Consider the following 16,288-nt stretch of genomic DNA (forward strand, 5'->3'; position numbering starts at 1 on the left):
ATACACATACATACGCACACACCCAGTTGCTCCACGTCTATGGAAAGCCCCTCACACTTACGTGATCTTCTGTTCCATAAATGTGTCTGGCTCCCGGGCAGTATAGGATGTGATCTCCAGGCCCACGCCAAAGTCCTCGGGCACTTCCACTCTCTTTTGAGGAGGCACAAAGATGGGGGCTTCATTCACATCTATCACATCCACAGTGACGGTGGCTGTGGAAGTGGGGAGAGTGACTTCAAAGGGGGCCACATTTGTCACTGCCACGTACAGGATGTACTGCTGCTTGGCCTCAAAATCCAAGCCCTAAAGAACAGAAAAACCAAGTTAAATCCTTTTTGGTTAGCAATATATCAGTGGTTCTGAAATCTGGCTGTAGTAAGAATTAACTTGAGGGACTTCCCTGCTGATTCAATGGCAGAGGCTCTGAGCTCCCAGTGCAGGGAGCCTGGGTTCAATCTCTGATTAGGGAATGAGATCCCACATGCCACCAACTAAGACCCAGAACAGCCAAATAAATAAAAAAATTTTATAACGGAAAAGAATTAACTTGAGAACTTTTTTTTTGGCCATGCAGCTTGTGGGATATTAGTTCTCCCATCAGGGACTGAACCTAGACCCTTGGCAGTGAGAGCACAGAATCCTAAGCACTGGACTGCCAAGAAATTCCCTTGAGAACTTTTAAAGAAAACAGATGCCTGGGTCCTAACCCTAGAGCCAGTGAATAGGAATCTCTGAGGCTGGGGTCTGGACGCTGGTATTTTTAAAAAGCTCCCAATGACTAATATGCAACCAATTCACGGTGAGGTCCCCAGGAAAAGAATAAAGATGAATTACATGAAATCTCAAGTGGGAAGCCTCTGTTAATAAACATAGCCCACCGAGTCATTTATTAACCCAAGACTAGTAAGAATGTTCACATCCTAGGCTGACAAGCTGTTTGTGTGGCAGCGGATAGACAGACAATGCTGCCTGGCCATCTCTTTAAACCCAGTAAGTTTAGTGGCAAAAATACGAAGTTCAGAATCAGTCAGCAGCAAGCTCAAATCCTGCGAGGACATTTCCTAGCTGTGTGATTTCAGCAATTTAACCTCAGGGTCTGTTTGCACACACATAAACATGTAGGAAAAGAAACTATCTCACAGAGGCACTGTAAGGAATAAACTGGAACTTTTATGAAGGACCTTGTACATGAAAGGAACTCAATACTACCTTCTTTCTTTTTTTGACAGAATAACATGAGAAATCCTTGACATCAAATCTTTAGTGGGAGAAATGAAGCACCCCCTCACTTGCTCAAGGGGAGGTCTGGGGCTAATCTTGGGATTCGCTAACTTTTTGACTAACTTCAAGAAAGAAATCACTCAGCTTCTTAGGGTTTGAGTTTCCTAGACGTTTTTCACAGGCATATCTGTCCCACTTCTAAAGTCATCTGGCAAAATAGCAGTAACCATAAACCATTTTTCTTCTCATCAGCAAAACAGTTGTGGGAGATGGGCAAATGTTTCAGAGAAAGAGTGTATTAAAAGAGACAGATATGTATGGCTAAGTCTCTTCACTGTTCACCTGAAGCTACCACAATACTGTTTATCGGCTATACCCCCATACAAAATATACAGCTTTTTAAAACCTGTATTTTTAAAAATGGTATTTCCTGGTAGTCCAGTGAGTCCTAGGCTCTCACTGCCAAGGGCCCAGGTTCAATCCCCGATCAGGGAACTAAAATCCCACAAGTCATGAGGTGTGGGCCAAAAAAAAAAAAAAAAAGGTCCACTGGCAACTGGGAGAGCCATCTACCCCCACTCCACCCAGGCCACGCCAGGCTACACTGGAGAAGGCATCAGGGACAAGGGTCATTGGCTGGGTGGTCAATTTCTGCATCTTGCAGGAACCATACAAACCTTAGCTGTTTTCAGAGTGCCTTCATTGGTGACTGGGTCTGTGACGACGATAAATTGCTTCTCGTTATCATTTAATACTGTGTAAACAGCCTCCCATGCCGGGGTGTTGGGGTCGTCGGCATCGGTCACTGTGAGTGTGGTGATGGCCACATTAGCCTCGTTCTCAGGCACCGACCCCACGTACTGAGGAGCAAAGGAAAAGATGGGTCACTTAGGATGTACTCAGACCCAGCAGTGGAGCCAGAACTCAGGGGTCTAAAGGAGTCCTTTCTTGAGCCCAAACTTTGAGAAGAGTCTGGGAGAAGTGCCCACTCTACGAGCACGATCCTTATTTCCTGTCAGTGGAGCAGCCAGCACTTAGGTGCCCTGTGGGTACCTGAAAGAGCCAAGGCCTTGCCTGTCCACACCCCTCAGCACACTCTGGCCCAGTTGCTGACACTGTCGTTTATCCCCTACTCTCCTCTGCTCCCATTGCTCTCAGTGGTACCAGTAATTTTCATAGAAGTCTGGCCATTATAACCTCCTGCCCTTTGATAACATCCCACTGCACTTAGGATACATCCTGAAGTTCTAGATTCATTTCACAAGGTTCTGTAAGAGGCAGTTTCATTTGGCTCACTACACTATTTTTCAGTTCTTGCTATGCAGCAAGCTTTCTCTTGATTTGGGGCATCAAACTGTCTGTCCGAAGCTTCTCTTAAACTCATAAAACCTAGGCTAGAGTGGCAGACACTGCTGTCTACTGAATATCCATTCTCCTCTTCTTCTCTAACATTAATACATGGTTGATGGCAGCAACATGCCCAGATAAAATACTGTATTTCCAGTGTTCTTTTGCAGACAGCAGTAGCTAATGAGAGATAAAGGAAATTTATGGGATGGGTCTTCACAGAAATAAAACTTGACTTCTTCAGGTTCTCAGTACTTTCTTCTTGACTGCATTTACTAAAATTACATACAATAATTAGTTGTCTAATGTCTCCCTAGCTAGACTCTTAAGCTCCATGAGAACAGAATTATTGTCTGCTGTGTTTGTGATAATATGCCCAGTGTCTAAGACAGTGGCTGGTATAAACCCAGAGGATATTTATTCAACAGATAAAACCTAGTAAGATCTGCTACCAAGATGCCCAATATAAGGACATGGATTCAGGAGGTGCATTTTGCAACTCAGAAACATAGGCCAACAGGCATCAGGCTGAGGATGACAGACAACTGGCACCTCGACCCGCTTGCTCTTTAGCCTGAAGTTGACTCGTCTGGGAAAAGTTACCTAAGGGTTCACCCCTGAGATACTGGGAAACAACCAAGGACCTTTCTTTGGAGACTGTCTAAGAAGGGGCAGGGTTACCGTGGTTGGGTTGAATCTGGGAGCATTATCATTGGTGTCCAAGACTGTGATCACGGCCGTTGCAGTTGTGCTCAAGCCTTCGCCGTTAAGGTCTGCTGCTTGGACCATCAGGGTGTATGTGGGAAAACTCTGCAGAGATCAAACACAGCTGAGTCAGGACCCACAGCTACATCAGGTCCCACCCAGCTCCCAGCAGAGAAACAGATTACTTTTTCATCTGCTTAAATGCCAATAACTCCACCGGCCTGTCTGGCCTCAAATCTCCAGACAAACACTGAGATGCAAAGCTCAGACCATCACCATGCTAAATGGTGACCAGCCTTGGCAGAGTTTTGCATCATCCAGGAAATCAGGTTAATGTGTATTTGCCCTCCACACCCTCTGGATCCTCCTGAGCCCTGACCTCACGGTCCAGCCCGGTGGTGAGCACACTGATGACGCCTGTTTCCTTGTTGATGGTGAACATTTTGTTGTGCGGCAGCATGGGATCTTGGGCTAGGATTTTGTAACCGATGGCAGCGTTGTAGGTGTTCACCTCGTCATCTATATCTGTGGCCGTGACCTGCATCACAGAGGTTCCTGGAAGCAAAGAAGATTCGTTTCCAAAATTCTGACCAAAGTGCTAGTGGAGGAAGAAAGCATTCTACCAAATGAATTAATGGTGTTCCCAGAACCCAGCTGGTTCAACTGAAACACTTTAGTTCAACTGAAACATTTTTGCTCTGTCTCATACACTAAATGAATAGTGCATAAGAGAGGAAAAATCCCAGAAATTTCCACAATTCGCTTCTTAGCCACATTTCCACCTGAGAGAATGGTCATCTGAGATCACTGCCTTCAAGGTGAAAGGAAATATTTATAACATTCGTGACAAAGCACTAGTTACCAGGATACTGAAATAACTCTAAGAATCAATAGGCAGGGAATTCCCTAGTTGTCCAGTGGTTAGGATTCTGTGCTCTCACTGCCAAGGGCCTAGGTTGAATCTCTGGTTGGGGAAGTAAAAGTCCCCAAACCGAACAGTGGGGTGGGGAAGGGTGACAGAAGGTGGGGAGGAGAGAACCAATAGACGAAAGACAAAAAGCCCAAGAGAAAAAAAAAAAAGGGCAAAAGACTTGAACATATAAGTTGTAAAGAAACCCAAATGGTCAGCAAACATATGATGCTTCTTTATTCCATTAATAATCATAGAAATGCCATTTTACATTACACTGAGATATAATCACATACTCAACAGACTGGCCAAAAAGAAGTCTTACAATTTCATGGCGTATATTGCTGGTAGGAGTGTAAATTGGTTCAACCACCTTAGAAAACTGTTTGTCACCGTGTAGAAAAGTAAGCAAAACAAGGTGTTACCCAGTGTTTAGTACACACATCAGAAAAGATGAATGAAAATAAGGGAATAATTATCACAAAAGTCAGGGTGAAAGTTGCTCAGTTATGTCCGACTCTTTGTGACCCCATGGACTGTACAGTCTATGGAATTCTCCAGGCCAGGATACTAGAGTGGGTAGCCTTTCCCTTCTCCAAGGGATCTTCCCAACACAGGTCTCCCGCATTGCAGGCGGATTCTTTACCAGCTGAGTCACAAGGGAAGCCCATGAAAGTCAGGGTAGTGGCTGCCTTCAGGGGATAGAGAGAAAAATGTGATCAGGAAGGGACTGTACAGGGGCCATAAACTACTAACAAGATCTGTTAACTTTTCTTGGCTGCACAGCATGGGGAATCTTTAGTTTGAACTTACACTCCCTGCATTTGAAGTGTGGAGTCTAAACCACTGGACCACCAGGGAGGTCCCCAAGGATCTATTTCTTAATCAGGGAAGGTTATTCTTAAACTGCTCTATATTTGTTTATTTAGCTGTCCCAAGTCTTAGCTATGACATGTGAGATCTCTGGAGTATGGAATCTTAGCCACTGGACCACCAGGGAAGCCCAAATTGCTCCTTTCTTAAGCTGGGCTTGAACATTTTCTACATGTTTCTGTCAGGAGGATATTTTACACACACACTATCTTCCAAAGAAGTTCTGCGCCTATGAAAGGCCTGACCCCAAATGCCAGCCCCAACACTTGGGGAAGGGGGGCAGTCCAAAGAATCTAAATTGTCTTGGTGGGTGTTGAGTTCCTCATGGCTGGACACACCTGGAAGAGCGCCTTCCAGGACAGACCCTTTGAAGACCTCCTGGGTGAACTGGGGCTTGTTGTCATTCTGGTCGGTCACGGTGATCACAATCTCCATAGGCTCTTCAATGGCTTGTCCGTTTGAAGACACGGCATGAGAGAAGAGCTGCAAGAGCCAAGTGAGGGTTACTCGGGAAGAGGACGTAGGAGAAGTGGTCCGATCAGAGCAGCGTGGGCTCCACTGGACCCCACTCTCTTCCACTCAAGTAAGGACTCCCCAGCACAGAACTTATCCCACACATGTGCTGCTGCTTCAGTGAGGTCATGGCACTGGTTAAGACCATGACATGGGAAGACCCATGGGCTGAAGAACACCAGGTCAAAGGCCCCATTGCCCACATGGGGGCTGAGGACCAGGGCTAGGAGATAAAGGTGGAAACCTGAGACTCTCTGACTTACTCCAAGCAGTGTCAGATCTGCTCTGGACACTTGAGTTTAGGGTTTCCCCAAGACCTTTCTGCATTTGGCATCAAGGCATTACCTCCCAACTTCCCTGCTCTCAAGACCCAGAAATGATTTTTGTTCTCCAGCATCATCACCAGCCTCTGCCTTTGTGTCATCATTGTTGTTTAGTAGCTAAGTTGTGTCTGACTCTTTGTGACCCTGTGGACTGTAGTCTGCCAGGTTCCTCTATCCATGGGATTTCCCAGACAAGAATACTGGAGTGGGTTGTCATTTCCTCCGCCAGGGGATCTTCCTGACCCAGAGACTGAACCTACGTCTCCTACATCAGCAGGCGGATTCTTTACCACTGAGCCAGCAGGGAAGCCCGTCTGCCTTTATGTCAGGGACTTTTAATCCCAAGAATAGGTTGACATCTTGGGTCTAAGATCATGTCTGATACCTCGAGACTCTCTCCAACTTTATTCCTAACAAAAACAGCCCCTAGTTTTTCCCAGGTTCTCCTGTCATTTCTCCTTATTGACAGGTCTAGACAAGTCAAGCTCTTCAAACGTCCAGAGCATCTGATCTACGACCAACATGAGTTGACCAAAATATTTTGGAAACATGTAACCCCATCATTAACAAGCTTCTAAGAGACACTCACAATGTACTTGGCAATCTGTTCTCTATCCAGAGGCTGTGTCACTTTTAACCATCCTGTTTCTCTTTCAATAATAAAAACACCGACAGGGGGTGTATCAGCTCCTTGGCCAGTGATGCTGTAGAAAACTTGGGTTTCTTTCTCCTTGTTAGATTTGATCTGGAGACAAAGCAGAGAGAGATGAATGAGCAAGAAAGGACCCTGACATTGGTTGTCTCCCCTTTCTCTCCTAGGTCCTTCTCGGCCAAATTCCCTCCCAGAGAAATAGGGAACTCCTTCTGTACCTGGACCAGCGACTTAGGAAACGGGCCTTTCTCATTTTCTGGGCAGCTGATAGGAGGAATAACCCAGTCTCTCTTCTGTCTCCTGAGACCATGGTGGGGACCAGGAAATGTGAGCACTTCCGTCTGGGTTCCAGAGGGAGAGTCCTGAAAGGAAAGAAGTTGAGGAACAAAATGGGATCATTTAGGCGAGATGATACAGGCTGAACAGTTCAAACTACCCAATAAGAATCTCCAGTCTTCTGAGAGAAGGACATGGTTTCCATTTAGTAACAAACGAAAGAGCCAAAACAAAACCCAATGAACCCTTTACCATATCACCAAGCTGGTTTCCTCTTTGGATCTTTCCTGGTGTCCAGAGTTCAGGCAATCATGCATACAAGGTTACAGGGTTCGAGGGTTTGACATTACTTTATGAATTATATCAAGTCCACATTTCACACCCGTGTTGTTTTGGGGTTGTTTTTGGTTTTTGGCTGCATAGCATGCAGGATCTTAGTTCCCTGACCAGGAATTAAACCCTCACCCTCTGCAGTAGAAGCACAGAGTCTTAACCTCTGGACCACCAGAGAAGTCCCAACATTTGTCATTTTTAAAGGACATTATGCCCCCAATGACTTAATATCAGAGCTTATGCAACAATTTGATATCCCAGTGTTTTAAATTTTTTCTCTTATATTTTTCCTAGGGATACAGGTCTCCAAAGTGGAGTTAGCCTACAGAATAAGTTTTAGGATACTAAGGATTACTTTGTGATCAATACTAATCCCTTAATCTCACCGTGTTATTCTATTGGTTTGGTTGCCATTTGCTCTAACAAAAGTTGTTGGGATGGGAACCAAAAACGCCCTTTGAGACTCATATTGAACGGTTTTCATGTGCGATAAAGATAGCTTTTTATGCACACACAGCGAAATGAGATAGCTGAAGATGGAAGGAAAGATCTTCCGAATTGTTTAAGTTAAAGTGATTGGCAATAACACAGTAAAGGCTCCAGAGGACAATTCCATCTGCCATCTCCCACACTGTCACTCATGCCTGTCTATGACGTGTGTGTCAAACCTTATTTCTTACCTTTAAAAATGTGATTCAAAATGCACAGGACAGACATGAAACATGACCAGATAGCATCACAAAATCCTTCTCATTCTTTTGTACTAGTCACTCACACACTCCTTAACACATACACACACACGCTCTGCATTCATCTTCTAGAGAAGCAGTCCCACCCTGGCCACGGGCAGGCTGTGGAGCCAGGCTGACTGGCTTTGCATCCTCACAGTGACACCTTGGGCTAGATTATTTAACTTCTGTGTCCTACATTTTCCTAATCTCTAAAATGAGGATTATATCAGTACCTGCCTCACAGGGTCCTTGAAAAGTGAAAAGTGAAAGTCACTCGTGTCCGACTCTGTGATTCCATGGACTGTAGTCTGTCTCTCTCCTCTGTCCATGGAATTCTCTAGGCTGCCATTTCCTTCTCCAGGGGATCTTCCCAAACTGGGGATCAAACCCAGGTCTCCTGCATTGCAGGTGGATTCTTTACCAGCTGAGCCACAAGGGAAGCCCTATAGGGTCCTTAGAAGGATTAAATGTGATACCAGTGTTGCAATAAAGCACTTAGGATAGTGTCTGAGGAATTCCCTGGTGGTCTAGTGGTCAAGAATCTGCTTGTCAAGGCAGAAGACACAGGTTCAATTCGTGGTCCAGGAAGATTTCACATACCGTGGGGCAACTAAGCCCACACCCCACAACTAATGAAGCCCAAGAGCCTAAATCCCATGCTCCATAACAAGAGAAGCCACTGCAGTGAGATACCCCTGCTCCTTCAACGAGAGAAAGCCTGCAAGCAGCAAATGAAAACCCAGTGCAGCAAAAAAAAAAAAAGAATAGTGCTCGAAACAGTAAGTGCTCGACAAATGCTAACAAAGATGATGGTTGGACTGGTTGGAAAACAGAGTTATAGTTTTAATGAAATGGAATTTGAGGTATGACCTGAACACAGGAACAAATATTAAACTGATTCTCGATACTGCATCTTAAGCCTAAAAATGACCATTTTGCACAGCCGTGGTGAACAAACAGACCTTGATGTATGAATGCAAATTCATTTGCCATACTGAAGAGGAAGGCAAAGCGCATACTTTGCTGACATCAAGACTACAGAACATTTTCAGAGAATGATAATAAATAATGATGAACACTATGCTGGCAAAACATAACATTAACATCTTTATGTGTGAAATTTTTTTTTTTTTTTAAAGATATTTATTCATTTATTTAGCTGTGTCATGCAGCTTGCAGGATCTTAGTTCCATGACCAGGGATTGAACCTGGGATCTTGCCAACCCAGAATCCTAATGATAGGCCACAAGGGAACTCTCATCCTGTGTGAAATTAAAGGGAATCATGTTTAAGCATAAACAAACTGAATATAGGATCCATCCCTCAGGAAAAAAGGATACCAGACCAGAAAACTTATCCAACCTAAGAGAAAGAACTAGAAAGTTAGATCGATTTATAGTCTTCCCCCAGCTTTCTTGAGGTATAACTGATAAAATAAAAAACTGTTTCTATTTAATAGAAAACATCATGTGATGTTTTGATATAAATATATAGGACCTATTCTTATATGAATGAAAAGAGAGGTAAGATTGTCATCCCTTCCAATGTAGGGCCACCTGGAACCACAAGAGTGCTTTGAACTGGAGACAAACCAAAGGCATCCTCAAACCAGTTGTGGCAGACTTGCCACCTTACCATCCAGGCTTCCCTGGTGGCTCAGATGGTAAAGAATCCACCTGCAATGTGGGAGACCTGGGTTCGATGCCTGGGTTGGGAAGATCCCCTGGAGAAGGTAATGGCTACCCACTCCAGTATTCTTGCCTGAAGAATTCCATGGACAGAGGAGTCTGGCAGGTTACAGTCCATAGGGTCACAAAAAGTCAGACACAACTGGCAGATTTTCACTTTCACTCAATATCTGTTCTTTTTTAAAAACAAAAACTTCTTTCCCTTTCTCCCACACTTTCTCTTGAGATTATATATATATATAATCCAACAATGTACCCAAGTAAAACTACACTTCCTGTACTACACCTGCTGCTAGGTGTGACCATGAAGCCACATTCTGACTAATGAGATATAAGAGGAAATACTGCTTCAAAATTCCACAAAGTCGTCTTTAAAATGTGGACAGCTAAGTGATACATTTTGGGGCTTCATCCCGTTCAACTTCCTACTGTGCAGAGGAAAGATGTGATGACTGGAGCTCCAGCAGCCATCTTGGACCACGAGGTATCATTGAGGACAGAAGCCATATATGTGCTAAGGATGACAGAATAAAAAAGAAAGAAAGAACCTAGCTTCCTGATGACTGCAAGAGTGTCAATAATGATCACAAGTTACAACTGAATTGCCTAAACTTGAAAGACAAATACTGTTTTACATAAACCACTGCAATGTGTGCTTTTCTATAACATGTATTTGAAGGCAGATGGCAAAGGTGGAGAAGTAAAGTTGAAAGACCAACTTTGTTTCCATCTTTGGCTCACAAGAGGCCTCCATGCACCACTATCTAGCAAGAACTTACCAGACAGGACTAACATGAATGATGGTATCAGTTGGAGACCTGAGTCAGGAAGCTATGTTAATTTAGTTCTACTAAGTTCCCCATTTTTCTGGTCTGTCCAATTACACCAGAGAGGAAAAAAAAAAAAATGATCTCCCAGGAGTATTAAATTCCTAGAATCTCAGCAGTCTTCAGGGAGAAAAACTAGAGCCAGGCTGAATGGCTTTGGCACTTACAATACTTCTACACTCCCAGGATACAACTACAATAGCCCCCTAGAGAGACGTTCAATAGGAAGCACCATGGGAGCAGTTTAGAAACTGGCAAAGGCATCCAGCTTTGGGTAACAATTTCAGAAACATTCTTGCCAAGAACCTGGGCAGACTTATATCCTTTTCTCTGTGGCCAATCCACCCATCTGTCCACTCTGGGCTCCTGGTATGTGCCAGACTCAAGGGCCAGGCATTGCAAATTCAGTGGGGAAGGAGCTCGTGGAGATTGCAATCCAATCAGGCCAAAGATTCATAGTGATTCCTCCCGTTCTTTGCCAAGACCCTCCCCACTAGAGACATGAAGAGCAAAATGACCAGAAAACTGACTTTGTGTAAATTCTTCCTCCAGGTAGAGAATGAGCAGAAAAGTTAAAAATGACTGACTTACTTGTTATATGCCTTCCATAGTTTCAGCATCTTACAAGTATTAATTTATGTAGTCAGTATCATCTCCATTTTACAGATAAATTCAAGCACAGACAGATTAAATAACTCCCCCATGGGACTTCCCGGTGGTCCGGTGGCTAAGACTCTGTGTTCCCAATACAGGGGACCCAGGTCAGGGAACTAGGGAACTAGATCTCCCATGCTGCAACTGAGAGTTTGCATGCTGCATACAACTAAACATCTCAAGTGTCACAATTAAGACTTGGCACAGTCAATAAATAAATAATTTAAAAATAAGTACTCAATTCCAGACAGAATCCATGCCCTCACCCTTACTCTACACTATCTGCAGAAATAAGGTAGTATATCTTGCGATCAGCCTAACAACAACAAATCAATAGCAAGAATTAGTTCAGTTGGACCATGCAGCTATTTTGCATCCCGTCCCTCTACCCGCAGAGGGCATTGGCAGTGTCTGGAGGCAATTTTGGTTGTCACAGCTGGCAGTGTTACTAGCTTCTAGCAGTTAAGACCAGGGATGCTGATAAATGTCATAGAGCGCAGAGGACATCCCCATAATCCCCATAGAAATTATCCAGCCCCAAATGTAAATTAAGCAGCAGACTAAAATAATAGTGAACTTCCAAGAAACACTCCGACTTACATGATGACCGTGGTGGTGGTGGTGGTGCGCTGATACCTTCAGTGTCACTTTGGTGGAGAGCTTCCTGTGGGTGGAGTCCCAGGCATGGACAAGAAAACTTAGCTCTGGACGATGAAGATGTACAGGTCGTCTGACTGTAAGCACGCCATCTGTGTGCACTTTGAATCGGGTGTCATCAGAAACATAGACTGTCCTTGGTAGGCCAGCACATCCTTCAAAACTCACTGCAGGGCGTAAATGACAGTGATTAGAAAACTGGGGAGATGAAACGGCATTCCTTTTCTAGAAACTGAACTTCATTCACCCACTAAAAGTCTAACTCACACAAAACAGGCACAAGGAAAACAAACCAGAGTCTGGTGACAAACGGCAAAGACGACAAAGTAGCAGGTGCCATCTTCACAAGCCCAGGGCGATTTAACTGTGGTGACTCTTTTCTCATCCACTTGGAGACTGAGAACGATAACCTGCCTAGAAAGTAACCTCCTTTTCAGTAACAAAAAAGGGCCTCTCCTTCAGATGACTCTTGATTACTTGAAAAATAACTGAGACAGAATACCTATTGAGTCCAAAAGTTACAGACTGAGGTACAATGAGATACTATGAATTAACGACATTTAAATAAACAGTGTAGGGACTTCCCTGGCAGTCCAGCAGTTAAACAATCTGACTTCCAATGCAGGGGATGCAGGTTCAATCCCTGGTTGGGAAACTAAGATCCCACATGCCGCAGGGTAACTAAGCCCACAGCTACTGAGCCCGCATGCCTCAACAAAGAGCCCATGCAGCCAAAATTAAAAATAAACAGATAAATAAGCAAACAGTTTACATTTCAATAAACAGTGGCAGATAATAAGAGGAAGCCAGCAGGACATAATGGTTAAGAGTAAGGGCTTGGGCAAATTTTTTAACCTCAGTCTCTTCATCGGGCTTCCCTGTGCCTCAGCTGGTAAAGAATGCACCTGCAGTGCGGGACACGTGGGTTTGGTTCCTGGGTTGGGAAGGTCCCCTGGAGAAGGTAACGGCTAACCACTCAAGCATTCTGACCTGGAGAATTCCATGGACAGAGGAACCTGGCAGACTACAGTCCAAGGGGTCGCAAAGAGTCAGACGCGATTGAGTGACTTTCACTTTCTTTTCTTCATCTTCAAAATGAGGATAATCATAGTGCTCACTCTTCAAACATGGTCTTATTTACTGTCAAGGGCAGGGCTCAGGTCCCAGCTCTGTTTATTAGCTCTGAGACCTTGGGCACATCACTGAATCTCTCGGTGCTCCAGTTTACCCATCTGTAGAATGAAGGTATTTGACAACAACTACTTCCTAGGATTGTTTTAAGATACACAGAACAGTGCTTGGCACATAATAGACACTTCATTTATTCAGTATTCCACAAAAGACATTGATAATGGCAGATATTCATTTAGAACTGATTATATGCTTATTTTCTGAGGCCTTGAGAGGTAATGCCTGCTTGCAATCTGAGACCACCCAGTGGAGAAGCTGTCAGGGAGACTGTGAAGTCACTGTCAGGGGAGACAGTGAAGATTTCACAGGAAAATCTTCAACCTGATCATACAGTGCAGTGAGACAAATGCAAAAGACAGAAGACTACTTGGATGAGGGAACTTAGGATCAGTGGCTTAGAGACAAAGCTACTTAAAACTTTACAGTCATTAAAGTATTAAAACTTAAAAAGTATTAATACCCAATGCTGGAGAAGCTGTGGTGAAAAGTGTCTGCATTACACATCAGAGTCCCAAAGGACTCATTTAACAAGTTTCCATCAAATAATTTGTCAGACATTGTGCTGGGCAGTAAGGACAAAATTGTGAGCAGACAGGCAAGGCACCTGCTTCCATTGAGCTTATACTATATTGTGAAAGAGATGGACACATAACAAAACTGAATCTTAGGTAGTGACAAATGCTAGACATAAAGGAATTTAAAAAGAGGATAATATAAGAGTGATGGGGTGGGGGAAGAGTGATGGAGAAGAAGTATGGGGAGTGTATAACTTTTACTGGATGGTGAAAGCTGGCCTCTCTGAAGTTGTAGGTGTCTGAGCTGAGACCTGAAGGAGTCAGCCTTATAGAGATCTTGGTTCAAGAGCCTTCCAGGCAGAAGGAACAGTCAAAAGTTCCTTCAGGGAAACTCAAATCGGTCTATTCTCCCTTTCAAATAATTATCTCTCATTCCTCCAGTGCAATTCTTAGTTTTTCCAAGAGATCTTTTATTTTAAAAAAAGTTCTGTTCTTTTGCCTATTTTACATGACTAAACTAAGCACAGCATAGACACTTCTACATGGACATGGATCAGGTCTCTGCCAGAAAGCCCTCAAGTCGGTTATGGTGTCTGGGCTGCAGTTTTCATTTGTTCCACTAGGGGCCACCATTGCCAACTTTTCTGGCACCAACAGCCCCACCCTTGCTAGAGAAAATAAGACCTTGGTCGCTAAGAGTCGGATACAACTGAGGGACTTCACTTTCACTTTTTACTTTCATGCATTGGAGAAGGAAATAGCAGCCCACTCCAGTATTCTTGCCTGGAGAATCCCAGGGACAGAGGAGCCTAATGGGCTGCTGTCTATGGGGTCGCACAGAGTCAGACACGACTGAAGCGACGTAGCAGCAGCAGGGGGCAGAGGATAAGCACCACGATTATTCCCATTTTGTAGATGAAGAAACTGAGGCTCACAGAGGTTAAGACATTTGTTTGATCCCTATAACTAGTGAACAGCAGAGTTGGGATGGCCCTTAATATGAGTAACCTAGTCTCAATCACTCCCTGAACCCTCCTTGGCCAGTTTGTTTAAAAAAAAAAAAATTAAAACCATGTCACATGCCTACCCTCACCTTTTAGTCTGGTTCTACAACTGATTTCCCAAGTTTGAAGGGGTTGGGGAGGGGTGAGCATGGCAAGGATTTTTAAAAATGACAGGAAGAGGTTGACAAGAACAGCCTCAGAGTCTGTGACTGGAATGATTATATAAACCCAGATTTTTTCACGTTCTTGCAGAGTGACCTTACACAAAATGCATAACCTCTCTGGGCTTCAGTTTTTTCTACTGGCACCTGAAGGATACCCCTGACTGAGCCCACCTCTTCAGGGTTTTGTGAGATTAAACAAGACAGTGAATGTGCTCACAACGTTCTCCCACCCACACCCCAGCAGAAACAATGGGGCCACTGGGCTGTGTTTGGGGGGCTGGCCATATAATCAGGGAACAAGAGCCGCCCTCATTTTCCACACTGAATTCTGTTCCCCAGCTGGCCCAGACCTGGGCAGTGAGAGCTGGGACGAGCATGATTGGACTTGCCAAGAGTGGCAGCCTGAAAAAATGAAAATGGTTTTGCAAATAACTTAATGCAAGGCTCTTAAACTGCTGTGGGGCATCTTGGCTTAATGGTGGCTAAGCCCTGCCCTGTGAGAAGTGACATAAGTAGTGAACGCGCCACAGGCAGGCCCAACCTGAATTTCCAGGTGCTCATTAAGGCCCATTATCTTTCTGTGCAACCTGAGCCTCTGGGCCGATTAGCCAGAAATTACAGAAATGACTGAGGGGATCTCCAGTTCTGAGAAGGCTCTGGGAAGCTGGCTTCAACCCTGGCAAGGGCTGGACAGTGCCTCAGAGCCACAGGGCACACTAACGCCAGCATGTAGGGGAAACAAGACTGGCAAACTGTAGAAACCAGATCAGTATATGAAGATGGGTATATTTGAACATTTCTTTTAAAAAAAAAAAGTGTTATTTTTTTCTGTCTGCACTGCACAACACGTCTTAGTTCCCTGACCAAGGACTGAACTCTTGCTCCTTACAGTGGAAGCGTTTCAGCCACTGGACTGCCAGGGAAGTCCTATTTGAACATTTCTAAAATAAAAAGTTAAATAAAAAAGACAGCAAAGAACTAAGTGTTAAATCAGCATGTTGTCCTTTCCTAAACCAGTCATTTGGTCACTTGATTTCAAAACTAGATCCTGATGACAAGAGCCAAGAACCCACTGGCCATCTCTAAATGGGAAGATCTTTTCACCACAATAACATCATCATCACCATCAAAAACTAGATTCAACAGCTTCAACTACCTTTTATTCACTATTTTCTTAATATCTAAACATTTAAGAACATTGTGTGTCAGGTTCTACTCTAAGCACTTCACAAATACTAACTCATTTAGTCCCAGAACTCTGTGAAGTCGCTGTCATCAGTGTCCCCTTTTTATAGACGGGGAAACTGAGGCAGTTACTAAGTGGCAGAGCCTAGACTGGGACTTAGGTACGTCTGAGAGCTCACGCTCCTGACCACTCTGCCTCTCTACAAGTCAGACTCTTGTCCTGTGCTCCTTATGTCTGTTAGGGGAAGCACAGGGACTGAAACCACCCACCCTGGCCAGGCACCATAGTAACCATCTGCATGAGTTGTTTTATGACAGGAGATCCTGATAAAGAATAGGGGACTAATAAGCCACCACCAACCGAAAGAGTTCAGGAAATGTCAAAAGGAGATGCTGCATGTCCGTCCACTTCCCAGAATCCCTCTCGCTAGCATCCATCTTGGCTGAGCGATGCATGCGCCACCAGGAAAGATTCTGAATTAGAATGATTGGCCAAAGACCACCGGGAAACTAATC

At 44.2% G+C, this 16,288-nt stretch overlaps 1 protein-coding gene across 1 annotated transcript in view; it reads right to left on the minus strand.

The window, feature by feature from the left end:
* CDH1 (cadherin 1) overlaps nt 1–16,288 on the minus strand; it is a 72,706-nt gene that overhangs the window by 11,381 nt on the left and 45,037 nt on the right. Inside the window, exons 3-10 of the mRNA XM_027516157.1 lie at nt 11,657–11,880; nt 6,766–6,909; nt 6,485–6,640; nt 5,398–5,542; nt 3,656–3,831; nt 3,253–3,381; nt 1,902–2,084; nt 62–306 (exon numbers count right to left, since the gene is read on the minus strand). Coding sequence (XP_027371958.1) covers nt 62–306; nt 1,902–2,084; nt 3,253–3,381; nt 3,656–3,831; nt 5,398–5,542; nt 6,485–6,640; nt 6,766–6,909; nt 11,657–11,880 — 1,402 coding nt within the window. The remainder of the gene's footprint in view (nt 1–61; nt 307–1,901; nt 2,085–3,252; nt 3,382–3,655; nt 3,832–5,397; nt 5,543–6,484; nt 6,641–6,765; nt 6,910–11,656; nt 11,881–16,288) is intronic.

This window comes from Bos indicus x Bos taurus, chromosome 18 (assembly GCF_003369695.1).
Source record: "Bos indicus x Bos taurus breed Angus x Brahman F1 hybrid chromosome 18, Bos_hybrid_MaternalHap_v2.0, whole genome shotgun sequence".
Classification (NCBI taxonomy): domain Eukaryota; kingdom Metazoa; phylum Chordata; class Mammalia; order Artiodactyla; family Bovidae; genus Bos; species Bos indicus x Bos taurus.